Source organism: Alexandromys fortis, unplaced genomic scaffold (genome assembly GCF_014885135.2).
Source record: "Alexandromys fortis isolate MF-2015 unplaced genomic scaffold, M_Fortis_MF-2015_v1.1 scaffold_6, whole genome shotgun sequence".
In the NCBI taxonomy this organism is placed as follows: domain Eukaryota; kingdom Metazoa; phylum Chordata; class Mammalia; order Rodentia; family Cricetidae; genus Alexandromys; species Alexandromys fortis.
The window spans coordinates 3,934,589-3,947,291 of record NW_026067902.1 but is presented as its reverse complement, the minus strand read 5'-3'; the positions used below and the strand labels follow the sequence as shown (position 1 = coordinate 3,947,291).

The 12,703-nt window shown below is 41.7% G+C and overlaps 1 protein-coding gene across 6 annotated transcripts in view; it reads left to right on the top strand.

Moving 5' to 3' along the window:
- Window positions 1-12,703, top strand: part of Plcb4 (phospholipase C beta 4) — a 357,655-nt gene that overhangs the window by 235,303 nt on the left and 109,649 nt on the right. For all 6 annotated transcript variants that reach the window (XM_050134224.1, XM_050134229.1, XM_050134227.1 and 3 more), the window contains exon 7: window positions 502-645. In XM_050134224.1, coding sequence (XP_049990181.1) covers window positions 502-645 — 144 coding nt within the window. The remainder of the gene's footprint in view (window positions 1-501; window positions 646-12,703) is intronic.

Here is a 12,703-nt window from a genome sequence, read left to right as displayed (position 1 = left end):
CAAACCAGTCATGGTCTTTCCTGAACTTGGCTAAATCTGAAGTTCTGTTAAAGTGACAATCAAAAATCCAGACAAAGGAACCATAGGTGTGGCTCAGCAGTTAAGAGCCCTGACTGCCTTTCCATTGAACCCTGGCCAATCCTGAAACCTACATGGTAGCTTTAACCATCTGAACACCAGGTGCTCACAACAAAGACATATGCTCAGTCAAAACAAATAAATAAGATTTATGTCAAAAATCTACACACACATTATTGAGCCAAGATTTCCAAAATTTAAAAAAAAAAGTGAAAGCCCTTCTGAAAGGTTTCTGGTACTCTGTAATATTGGAAATTTCATCTCTCCAGGTTTTATAATGATGTTAGTTCACTAGGCTTTTAAATTGGGTAGAGACCATTTCCCTTTAGGGTATATTTTTACCCAAAATGTGTTTCTTTTCACCATGTTTTTCTCCACACGCTGCAATCCAACATATTTTCTCCTATTTTTATACATCTACAGGATCCCAAAATCCTGGCTGCTCTTGAAGCTGTTGGAAAATCTGAAAATGATCTGGAAGGGCGGATATTGTGTGTCTGCAGTGGTACAGATCTGGTGAACATTGGCTTCACTTACATGGTGGCTGAAAACCCAGAAGTAACTAAGGTAACATCCCAACAGCCTTCCTTCCCAATGAGTATATATTGTGTGTGTGTGCAAGTTCTTATGTTTAATGTAGTTTTTAATATGAATTTTAGGATTATTTGATCATTTCGCTCTTTTAAAATGCTACTGCTCCGCTGGCATATTCGCATAGATAATTCAGCAAGCACAGTGCCTTTGTCAGCTGTTGTTCATGTCAGCCAACACCTGGCGCGATGCTGTGGGAAAGCTAGCCCAGGCCTTCCATAACTTGAATGTGCTCGGGCATCTGTGGGATCAGTAGCTGTGAGGTGGGGGACAAGAGGCTCCTTCTCTTTCAAGCTCTGAAAATGACAGTTTGAACACCAAGGCCAACAGAAACAGAATGTAAACCACATATACAGTTGAGGTGTAGCTAAGTGGGAGAGAACATGCATGCCCTACATAAAGCTCTAGTATAACAACAACAACAAAAATAAAAGTAATGAGTGGCTCAATAGTAGGGAATATGCCCAGCATGTTTGATATCCTGGGTTCGATGCCAAATGTCAGAAACCAACATGGCTATAATTGTTTCTGTAAGATATGGCATTTAACCCAACATACCCCAAACATTGGTAAGATATAGGTACATTATTAAGATAAACTAGCATAAGGTTTACTAGTGACAGAGTTCACATTCTTTTCTTCATGGTGTTTGAAATCTAGTGTGTATTTTCACATCAGACCCCTCACATTAAAAGTGCAAAGTAGTTGAGACAGCCCATGGCTACCATATTGAACCATGTAAAAACTCAGCTGTTTAAAAAGTCTAACCTCTTCTCCTCGATGAGCTCTTGAAGTATTATGGTAAGATCCATCTTGCATTATGTCATCCAGAAAACCATTGCCCTAGCAAGCTACTCTCAGAGCTTTTGACTAAAGAAGCTTCAAACTTAAATGTTTTTCTGTACCTCTTTTGCTTACAGGGACTTTGTTATAGGAGGCCACTTGTTCATTTCCTAGCCGCCCAGACTCCTGAAATAATCACACACAGAAAACTATATTATTTAAATCACTGCTTGGCCAATCACTTAAGCGTACTGCTAGCTAGCTCTTACATCTAGAATGAACCCATTTCCATTATTTTATATTTTATCATGAAGTTTGTGGCCTACTGGCAAGGTTCCAGCTGGAAGCTCACATCTTTTCCTTCTAATGACTACATGTCTCCTTGACTCCACCTTCTCTCTCCCAGCATTCAGTTTCGTTTCCCCCTCCCTCTGCCCTGGCCTCTACCTTATCACAGACCAAGGCAGATTCTTTATTCATTAACCAACAAAAGTAACACATATTCAGAAGGACTTCCCACACCATGACTTGACCTCTGAACATATGTAATTATATGAAGGACACCAAACCTTTTACTCTTCCATTATAGAGACATTGGTTTGGGTCTGGGTGGGGGTGGGGCTTTCATTTTCTCTTAATCTCACAAGGAGAAACTCAGTGTAGGTTTAGTGAGAAAGGCATTGTTAGAGATGCTGAATTTTGTAGTTTGAAGGAAATGTACCAGACCAGTAAGACATTTGGGGAAACAGAAATAACCCAAGCATTTACTCTGGGTATAAAACGTGGCAGAATTTAGTTTTGCTCACTGTGAGACCACTGGGCTCATTCACCGTCACTTGCATGACACAAGTCTCATCCAGAATCATTGGTCTGACCTGAGGCCTCATTACACACTAGTCTCCCAGATACACTGATTTAGAATCTACATTTGTAACCGGAACTTCAGGTGACTAATGTTTGTGCAGAAGTTTGAGAGGCTTTAGCCTTGTGCCGCTGGAACTGCGAATGGGCTCTCCAAGTTGCACAACAGCCTTTGGCTCTGTCCTTGTGGTAGTGACTTTGTAGGTTTCATGCTATTGTTCATGTCATCTCAGTTTGGGAGAACAGCTTTTACAGGTCTCAAGTTTTTATTACTCTGCTCATATGGGAAACTAATTTGAATGGATTATTGACCTTGATCTAGACAAACAGTGCTGCCACGTCTTAGAGTTCAGACTTGCATATTTGCTGTAAAGGTCTTTCTGTCTGCTCTTTGCCTTAGCAACAGTGAATCTGGGGGATTTTTCTGGCTAACTGTGAAGAGAAAGACTAGCTAATCAGACACAGATATTTGGTTACTTGAAAATTTGCAAAAGTATGGTTTTGTTTGTAAACTTGTGTGTCTGGCTTTTGCCAACCTTGTATCATCAGTTCCCGTGAGAAGAAACACTATGACTCTTTCCTGAATCTGTATTTGGGTTCAGATTAGCTGAGCAGAAATCCTTCATTTTCTTCTTACCCACGAGGAACATAAACACAGTATTTACCCTTTGTCTCATTTTTTTCTTCTGTAAAATGGGAATTGGACAAAAGTATCTGCTGTGGGATTGTGAGCATTGCCGGAGTTACTGCTTTGAAAATGCCCTGTGCACTGCATCCTTGTGCTAGCTGTTCGGATCCCAAAGTCAGAGTGCAAGCTCTGGTGGGAGCCTGGCTTGGGACTCCCACCATCTTACCTCTCAGACACAACAGATAAACAGTGGAATTCCGGGGACCATTCAGGAGGCTAGACACAAACCCAGCCTTAAACGCAGGCCATCTGCCTTCTCTGATGTGATGCTGGCTGTTTTACTTTAAGCCTCAAACAAGTACAGTCCTGGGAAGATGCCTCAAATTAGTGAATCTTAGGACTTTAACTCCTATAATTTGGTTGCTGCCAGTCTTGGCCTATTGTGTTTAAGAATCTCCTTCTGGAATATTCACAAATGATTAGGTCATGTATAGAGTACTGATAAGGTGGGTAGTCTATACTCTAAGATGAAACTCAGCTGTTTTTCTTTTAGTAGCATTTTCATTTTTTTAAAAAAAAAAGAAAGAAAGAAAGCAGATTTCCAGAAAATAAAGACTATCAATAATTCTGTTCTGGTTTTCAGTTCAGACTCACAGCCATTTAACCCTACTGTTATTAGGGGGAAAATATTTAGGTTTCTCAGAACTGTTACTTAGAAGTTTATACTTCCCTAATGATATAATATACAAATAACAAATCTCCTTGTCCAGATGGGTAGTCTGTTGCATCATGTTCTTCTGAGTAATGAGTGCTTGCTGACAGCATTGAGTGTAATAATTTTCCCCGAATTTCACTAATTCTTTCAGCAAATATGCATGTAGGTGGATAATGATGTCCATATCCTGTTTTCAAGACTCAAAAGGCTATATTAGTCAAGATCAGGACCTTTACTGCCTTCAGGGTTGACAATATTTTCTTCATAAAAGGGTGATTTTATTCCCAATTCTGGGTATATGCACCCCTAACAGAGTATACAAGCCACTGAGTGAGAGGATTAATATAAAATGTAAGTGTGATTGGGTCAGGTCAGAAATAAGGGAGAATTTATCCATCACATCAGGTCAATGAGAAAGCAGAGTAGAATACCTGGGAGTTGTACATGATTCGGTGGTACCAATCAGGCATGAGTGCAACCAGATGTCCTCAAAGACTGGGTCACAGGATGTGTTAATGGTCCACTTAGCACACAGGGAAGATGTCTGTGTGAGTTTACCACAAAAGCCAGTAACAGCAGAGACTCCATTTTTAAATCAATATGTGCAGATCTTGAATGCTTTCTCTTGAAGCAAATAAGTGTGTTCAAGTTGCTGCTCACTCTTTTACTGTTAGAGCTGCCGGTTTAAATGTGATCTGTTGATGGGACGTGGTGTGAATTTTTGTGTGCGGTTGAGACAGTAAGGATACACACAGAGCAGCATGCAACTGAGACCAAATTCCATAGCTCTGTGACTTCTTCCCTTAGTCTGTTGTTTGTCTAGTCCATGCAACACTTTAGAAGAAAAAAAAAGTAGCAACTCACTTTAAAAAATTCTTGAACATTCAGCTTAAAAAAACAACAGATATTTTTCTTTTCACTAGATTTTTTTCATTTGTTTATGTAATATTTTATTATGATAGATGTAAACAGGTTGAGAAAATAATATAAGTGATTCATTGTAGGCCTTCAAGGTTGGGACAAAAGGATTTAGAGCATCAGCATGTGGCCTCGCGATTGAGTTCAGTTTCTGGGTACCTATGGGCTTTGGCTGTCTTATGAACATCCAGCTTTTCTTGCTGTAACCAAGGAGGGGTGCATGCAGAGAATTTCCAGCATTGCATTTGTTATGAGGGGACACTGAAATGCTTGAGTCTCGTCCCAGCTCCTAGACTATTATCCTACATCCAGTCTGACTGTTCTGAAGAATTCACTTCTCTAAACATTTAACCGAAGCCAACTTTATCTTAATCCAGACTCCGGAAAGGACCAATATTCACTCAAGAGAAATTTTCTGACTCTGAACAAATCCTTTATATTCTTTTCAAAGAGAGTCTCCAGTATTTTTTCCCCTCATTTTATGTGGCTCTTTAATGATTTGGTAAAATCTGGATGATTCCGCTTTCTCAAAATTCATATTTCAAATCCTTGTAAAGTATTTTCTTGTCATTTAGCTGTAAAAGAAAAATGTGATGTGTTTTTTCCAGAGATGAACTTCTTATTAAAAAAAAAAAAAAACATTCTGGAAGCTCAGCTTGTGCCTTCTTCATCTGCTCTCAATGCTGAATAAACAAACTAATCTTGACGACGCTCTCACTTAACTGAGAAAGGTTTGGGCATCATTCTCTTTCTTCTCCTTCGTAGGGCATCTTAAACGAGTTCCTAGCCAAACCTTTCACCTGCCATTCCTGGTCCTTCTCCAGTCATCTCAGCTGCTCTGCCAGGACCACCACACCTTCCTCTCACTTCCCCAACCCTTCTCTTACCTATTACACTAACTTCACCTCCCCAGAGTATCCAGAGTACAGTTGTTCCTTACCACCGCTGTTCTGCACTGTGGTCCTGACCAAAGCTCCCTCTACCTCCTCTTTGCCAGGCATCTTTTTATTAGTGTCTTCACCTTGACCTTACCCCTTGTAGTCCACCCTCAGAATAGCAGCCGAAGATAAACCCTTTCAGCTGAGGGCTATCATGACCTGGGAACCTCTAAGGCCTCCAATTCTCTGTAAATCCAAAATCCAGCCAAGGCTTCCCTGCCTGCCCTCCTGGGGATTTGCTGGTGGTTTTCTTTTTCCCGTGTTTACGGGAAGGTTGTTTGTTTGTTGCTTGTTTGTTTGTTTTTCCTGGTTCCCCACAAGTCCCTGCTGGACCATTACCCACTGCCGCTCTATCCCTTCTCTATTTATTATCCTGCTTTCCAGAACAGTACTTGATAAACGCTTGTTTTTTGAAAATAGTTATGCTGACGACGTCAATCAGTTCTAACCCAGGTGGTTAAAATATACAGTAGTCTTGCCCTAATTTGGGGGAAATAGGTTCCAAGATCTCACCATGAATGTCTGAAATCACACTTGTTACCAAGCTCTAGCCACACCTCTTTTCCCCGCCCCCATAAATGCATCCGATAAAGTTTAATATGTGAAGAAAGGAACTGCATAAAAATAACCATAGATGACTCTTAAAGACAGATGGGGAAAAATTGCCAGCATCAGTACGTTGATGCTTGAGGACGTTATTAAGTCAAATAATCTGATAATGAGGTAACTATCAGTGCCTACCAAGAGGGCGGTGCATGCGATCTCGATCCACTGTTAAAAGGGGTGACTCAGATCCCTGGTGTATAGAATGGGCCAGTATGAGATTTGATTCTGCCACCAGAAGGTGTGCAAGTTATAATTTTAGGTAGTTTGCTTCAATTTTCATTTAATGTTTTCAGCCATGAGTCACCAGCATCATTGAAAGTAAAATGAGGGATGGGGGAGAGCAACTATTTCACCTCAGAGTCTTACACTTTGATTTTATACAGATTAGCTTAGGGAGAGCTAGGAAAATGGTATTTGACAAGCAAACTGAGAAAATGTGATTTGATGGCAGTCCAAGGGGGAACAGAATGATCTACAATTCAAGGGTGTTATTTTTAGAGTCGTTTTTCAGGATGTAATAAGATTGCTGCCACTAAGAATCCATGACAAGACTGGCGGTTTTGACCCAGCCGTCTTGGCCTCTTCCCAACCTGGATCATTATATCCTGCTTACCTAAATCCTTCCTGCCCTTCCAGTCAGGAAACGTAGTTCTCATTCCCTCTCCTGTAAAGCCCCCTCTCTGTTAAAAGAGAATGGTTAACACATTGCTACCACTTGTACCCCAAGCCCAGCATGCAGCCAGGTAATAGGCGTGTCTTATCTGTCTTGTACCTAGAAGCACTTAAGAAGAGAAGCATCCTCAGGCTAAAAGCTTTGGCCCATTTTTCAATCAACTGTAATAAGGCTCTTTATTTCCCATCAAGCCATCTTCATCTCTTTGCCCATTATTTTATCATAAGCTGTGCAAATTATTTAATAGCAAGCTTACAACAACTTATTTAGTTAGAAAAACAACTCTGGTTTCCTCGTATTTTTCTTTCTTTCTTTCTCAGAACACAGCTCGCTCAGAAGGGTTTCAGTCTCCAGCAAAGAGGAGTTCAGATGTCTTTCATTAAGTTACAGCTGGCGCTGCACAGCCGCTCAAAACCCCAGTCTCTGTGCTGTGCACCAGACTCAAGCACAGCAGCCCTCATTTAACATTTCCACAAATAAATCTGCCATTTTATAGCAACTTGAATTTTCCTGTGATTACAAAAATAAGCTGTTATTGTGAGGTTCCAAATGCAGAGATTGGAATTGAGCTTAGACAATTTTCCATACCGCTCATTATACTTTTTTCAGGTTGTAAATATTTGGTGAACTTCGTAAATGATACTTTGTGACTAAGTCACCAAATAAACACATGACTAACTACTGTAGAAATCAAACGATGAAAAATAGTATGTGTTCTTTTTTAGATCACAAAATGATAGTCGGGTGTATAATTTATTACAAGCAATAAAATATCATTTTTAAGAAACTGAGTTGAATGTTAAAAGTACTTTGTTGAACTTGAATTATGTTGACTGGAAGACTTACTACAGAGGTTCCCGGAGAAGGGATTTAGTCTTTGTTTTCCTAGGAAGACGAAATCAGGTTCTCTACTTAACTTCCTTCTGTTGGCTCTGCTAACATCCTGCAGAGCCTCAAAGAGCTCAGTCTAGTTCCTGTTGGATGTTCAAGCCTTGAGGACCTCCAAGGAATCAGGCCTCCAGCCTTGGCCTCAGCTAGGGGCTTCGAGCAATGCGAATTCTCAGGCCCCCTTCATGCCTAATACTCAGAAACTTGCATGTGGAGTTGAGGAAAGTTCTAACAGGCTTCCTGGTGACCTGACAGTAGGTGATGTTCCAGACACATTGGATACAGGTAGATTTCAGTCCTGGATCAGCAAGTTTAAATTAGGTTTTCTATTGCTGTGAAAAGACACCATGACTATGGCAACTCTTCTAAAGGAAAACGTTTGGGGAGGGGCTTACATACTGTTCAGAGGTTCAGTCCATTATTATTGTGAGGATCATGGAGGCATGCAGGCAGGCGTGATGCTGGAGAAGTAGCTGAGGGTCTTATATCTTGCAGGCAACAGGAAGTGGTCTGCAACACCGGGCAGTATCCTGAGCATAGGAGACCTCAAAGCCTGCCCCGACATTGACACACTTCCTCTAACAAGGCCATACCCACTCCAACAAAGCTACACCTTTGATAGTGCCACTCCCTATGAGCTTATGGGGACTAATTACATTCAAACTACCACGTCCCCAGAGTGTAAAAATGTCTATAGCATGTGGAGCTGCCTACTCTGCCAATCTGCACATGAAGTCACCTAGGCAGGTAAAGAAAAGGCACCTGGGGGTTGACCAGCTTCTCCTGTGACTCCAGAGAGTCCTTGCTTGCTTTCAAAGCATCCCACGTTAAAATTCTGTTTCTTAGAAGAGTTTTTGTTAGTTTGGGTTTGATTTTTTTTTTTCTGTGCTAGAGATCAAGCCCAGGGTCTTCTGTATTTGAAGCAAATGTTCTACCACTGAGCTACACCCCTAAACATTACAATACCATTTCTTAACTTGTGGTTTCAATTGTAGAGGGTAGGCTAGTGGCTTCCACGGCCCTCGTAGTTCCCACAGAGCCCCCAGGACCTTATTAGATTCAGTCTCAGCCCTTCTGAACCAGAAACTCATGTTCTAGTGATGTAATTTGCCCTCCAGGTGATTGTGCTATACACTTAAATATGAAAACCATGGCTATGGGAATCAACTCCATCACTAGCCTTAATGTCCCACATTCCCATGAAAATCTAAGGGAACCAATGTTCACCTGCTGGTGTGAGTTGTGCCTCCTACTTCATTCTGTCCCCATCCCCCCCCCCCAAAGGGTTTCTCTTTGTAGTTTAGGAACCTGTCCTAGAACTCTCTCTGTAGACCAGGCTGGCCTTGAACTCACATAGATCTGCTTGCCTCTGCTTCCTGAGTGCTGGGATTAAAGGTGTGTACCACCACTACCTGGTACCTGTTGCATTCTTAAGTGGCTCACTTGTAAATCTGAACCTCCACCCACCCCACAGTACTCACTAAGTCTTTTCACTGCCTTGCCTCACAGTGAGACTCAAACGTAGTAGGCATAGAGGGTGTGTGTGTGTGTGTCAACATCTCTCTCTCTCTCTCTCTCTCTCTCTCTCTCTCTCTCTCTCTCTCTCTCTGTGTGTGTGTGTTTCTGTGCATGTGTGTGTGGTGTGTGCCAGAATGTTACCCCCCCCCACACTGTGTGTGTGTTTCAGGCTCCCGAAACTGACAGTTGGCATTTTCACGCCAAAGTGAAAAGACTGGAGTGAACATTTTGTTTCTGAGTTTGGCTAGGACCGTAGCTAGTTCTGAGTGCCAAGCCACATTACTGACTGAAGAGTCTGTGGAGGTGGTGCTGAAAGGTCGAGACTTGTGCTCAAAGGAGAATACCACAGATGCTTTACCTTCTGAGGAGATGATTGTATGGTAAGACCATAGGGCAAGAACCCCACTGCACAAAGTATGGTCAGAACTCAACAGGCCGCGTCACTTAGGAGCTAATCCCAGAGCTATTGAGGCAAAGCCTGCCCTTTGCCAAGATACTCAGATACTTCCTGTGTACACCAAGGTATGAGAGGGCCTGTGGGAGAATGTGAAAAAAAATTGGTAGCTTTCTTCTTTACATGAGCTACAGGGAGGAAGACTTGTGAGGCATTAGAATGTTAAGTTTGGATTTGTCCCTGGTTGACACTAGAGAAAAGAGATTGCCCTGAATCAATAAAGGTGATCTAGATTCCCCTACTTGATAACATTGAACCTCAGCGACAGTAATTTCTTCAAGAGAAGCAGTCTTTTCCTTTCCTAATCAAATGACAGGCAAAGTGAGATAAAAATGGTTCCTAGATTAGTAGGTTTATTACAGTGCATACCCATAGAAGCAGAATAAGGAAAACCAAGCAAAAGGCATATAGGAAAATACAGACAAATGTAAATGAAAATTGTTTAGTACCAAACACTGGTAACGAACCAAACACCATCCACAGAAGGACCTTTCCAAATGGTGGGAGACCAGGCCCTCAGAGGGACATTTGGATGGGTCTGGAAAGCTGGCTGCCAGAATGAAGGAAAGAAGGTATTACTCAGATGGTGTCTCTGCATAAACGCTCCAAGAGTGGAGTCTCAGTGAGCTGTGTCTCAGATGGCGCGGCAGTCCGAAGGCCCCCATTTAGAGCCTAAATTGTACTATCTCCCACCTGCAGTTATCAACTGTCGGGGAGTGAGTCCCATACACCAACTCTCCTTTCAATGTCAGCATAGAGTTGCTACTTTGGGCTGCCAATCATTCTGTGGTACTAGTGGGCTAGTCACCTGGCTTAGGTACATCTTCTGTTATTAGAAAACAATTTGGAATTAGCGCTGCATTCTGCATAGGAAGTGCAGAAGCATGCAAACAATCAAACAAAATCAGAAATCTCTTAAAATGAATTTTCCAGCTTCTGTGTCATCTCTTACAATGCCAATGAAATCTGCTTATATAAAACTGTTTCAAAAGGAACAAGTGCTGTTTACTGCACCGTAGTGTTGTATAACCACACCGCCATCTAGTACTAAAGTATTTTCTTCATCCGGAGAGGAAGCCTGCCCTGCCTCCACAACCCCTGCCTGTAGCCCTAGTATGGCCTTTTATCAGTTGGCTTCCTGCTGTTGATGAGCACAAAGTATCCCTTTTTATCATTAGATGTTTCAGCACATTCATTTGCTAGTCTTTAAAACATGGTCCTGGACTTAAATGTCACCAAATCCCTGTGACCTTTGAGGGAGACTTTCTTGGTGTTTTAGCTTTTTTTTCTTTGCATAGTGTCCAGCCTCTGGAGCACTTCCCTTTGAAATGCCGTGGTCTTCATGAGAGATGTTTTCATTGCTGATGCCCCCCCCCCACCATTATATTCTGGAATTTCCTAGTGGAGGAGCAGAATCGAGGGCCTTTCCAAGGGCAGCTTATTTCACCCCAGGTTAACAGACGCCTCCAGTAGGAGGCGCAGGGTGAGCTAGACTCATGGCCACACAAGCTACTATGAAGTTTGCATTTTTCTTATTGATTTGTGGAAGGAAAAATATCACTAGCTTTAAAGTGCTTCTTCATTTTCCATAGAGCTCCAGTTTTTACTGCTCACAAAACTTCCATTGTGTGTGTGTGTGTGTGCACGCACACACACACATATGGGCATACATAAATACATTTGTATATTAGGGTAACTCACAAGTATAGAAATGCAGGTAAGCCACCTTACTTAAGATACAGGTCAATTGTCCCTGAGCTTTACTATCTGTAGCAAGTAATTTAATCCTACTTCGGGGTTTGGGAGCACAGCCCTTACAGCCCGTGATTGAAGAGCTGAACTTATTTATTTTTAAATCTGTTGTTAAACAGAGCATGAAAACTATGCAGTGAAGAACACATATGGCCCTCAAAGCTGAAAACACGATACATTCCAGAAATTGTACTGACCCCTAATACTAATATAAAGTGAACATCCTAAATGCCTGAATTCTAGATCTGACATGCTCTACAGTGTAGTACAGGCGTGAATGAGAAGTGGAGCTGAATGCCTGGTGTGACAGGTTATAATCACAGCGTAGGTGCAGTGGAAAGATTGTGGAAAATTCCCATCAAGGTATGTGAATATGGTGTATATAAAACACAAATGAACGTTATGCTTACAGATGGCCCATTCCCAAGATATTGCATTTCAGATGTGCTGGCTAGTTTTGTGTGAACTTGACACAAACTACAGAGTGTTGCCTGAGGTTTCTGTCTCACCCAGTCCTTGTCCTGCCTGGTTCCTGCAGTCTAAATTCCCAAAGAAATCACACATGGGTTTACATTAATCATAAACTGATTGGCCCATTAGCTCAGGCTTCTTATTAACTCTTATAACTTATATTAAACCATTATTCTTATCGATGTTAGCCACATGGCTTGGTACCTTTTTTGGCAGGGCAGGTCACATCTTCCTTTTCCTGTGTCTGGGCAGGACTGCAGAGGGAGCTTCACTCTTCTCAGAATTCTCCTGTTCTCACTGCCCCACCTCTACTTCCTGTCTCGTTTTCCCGCCTATACTTCCTGCCTGGCTACTGGCCAATCAGCGTTTATTTAAAACATAATTGACAGAATATAGACAATTGTCCCGCACCAATAGAATCATTTTAGAAGGGGAAACCTCAACAGAAAAGTCCCCAACAAAATTGTCCTGGCAGCTCATGGTTCATTTTCTTTATTGATGATTGCTATAGGAATGCCCTGCCCACTGAGTGATGCCATGCCTGAGCAAGCTAAGGGTGCACACAGTAAGAAACCTTCCCCCATGACTTCTGTATCAGTTCCTGCCTCCAGGTTCCTGTCCCGCTTGAGTTCCTGCCCTTCCTTTCCTTTGTATGACAGACTGTTACTTGGAAATATAAGATGGAATAAACCCTTTCTTCCTTGAGTTGCTTATGATCATGATGTTTTATAACAATAATGAAAACCTAACTAAGCCAGGGTATTAACTTAGTATAAACTGTAAATATAATGTAATATTATATTGTATTTATAACAATGTAATTTATATA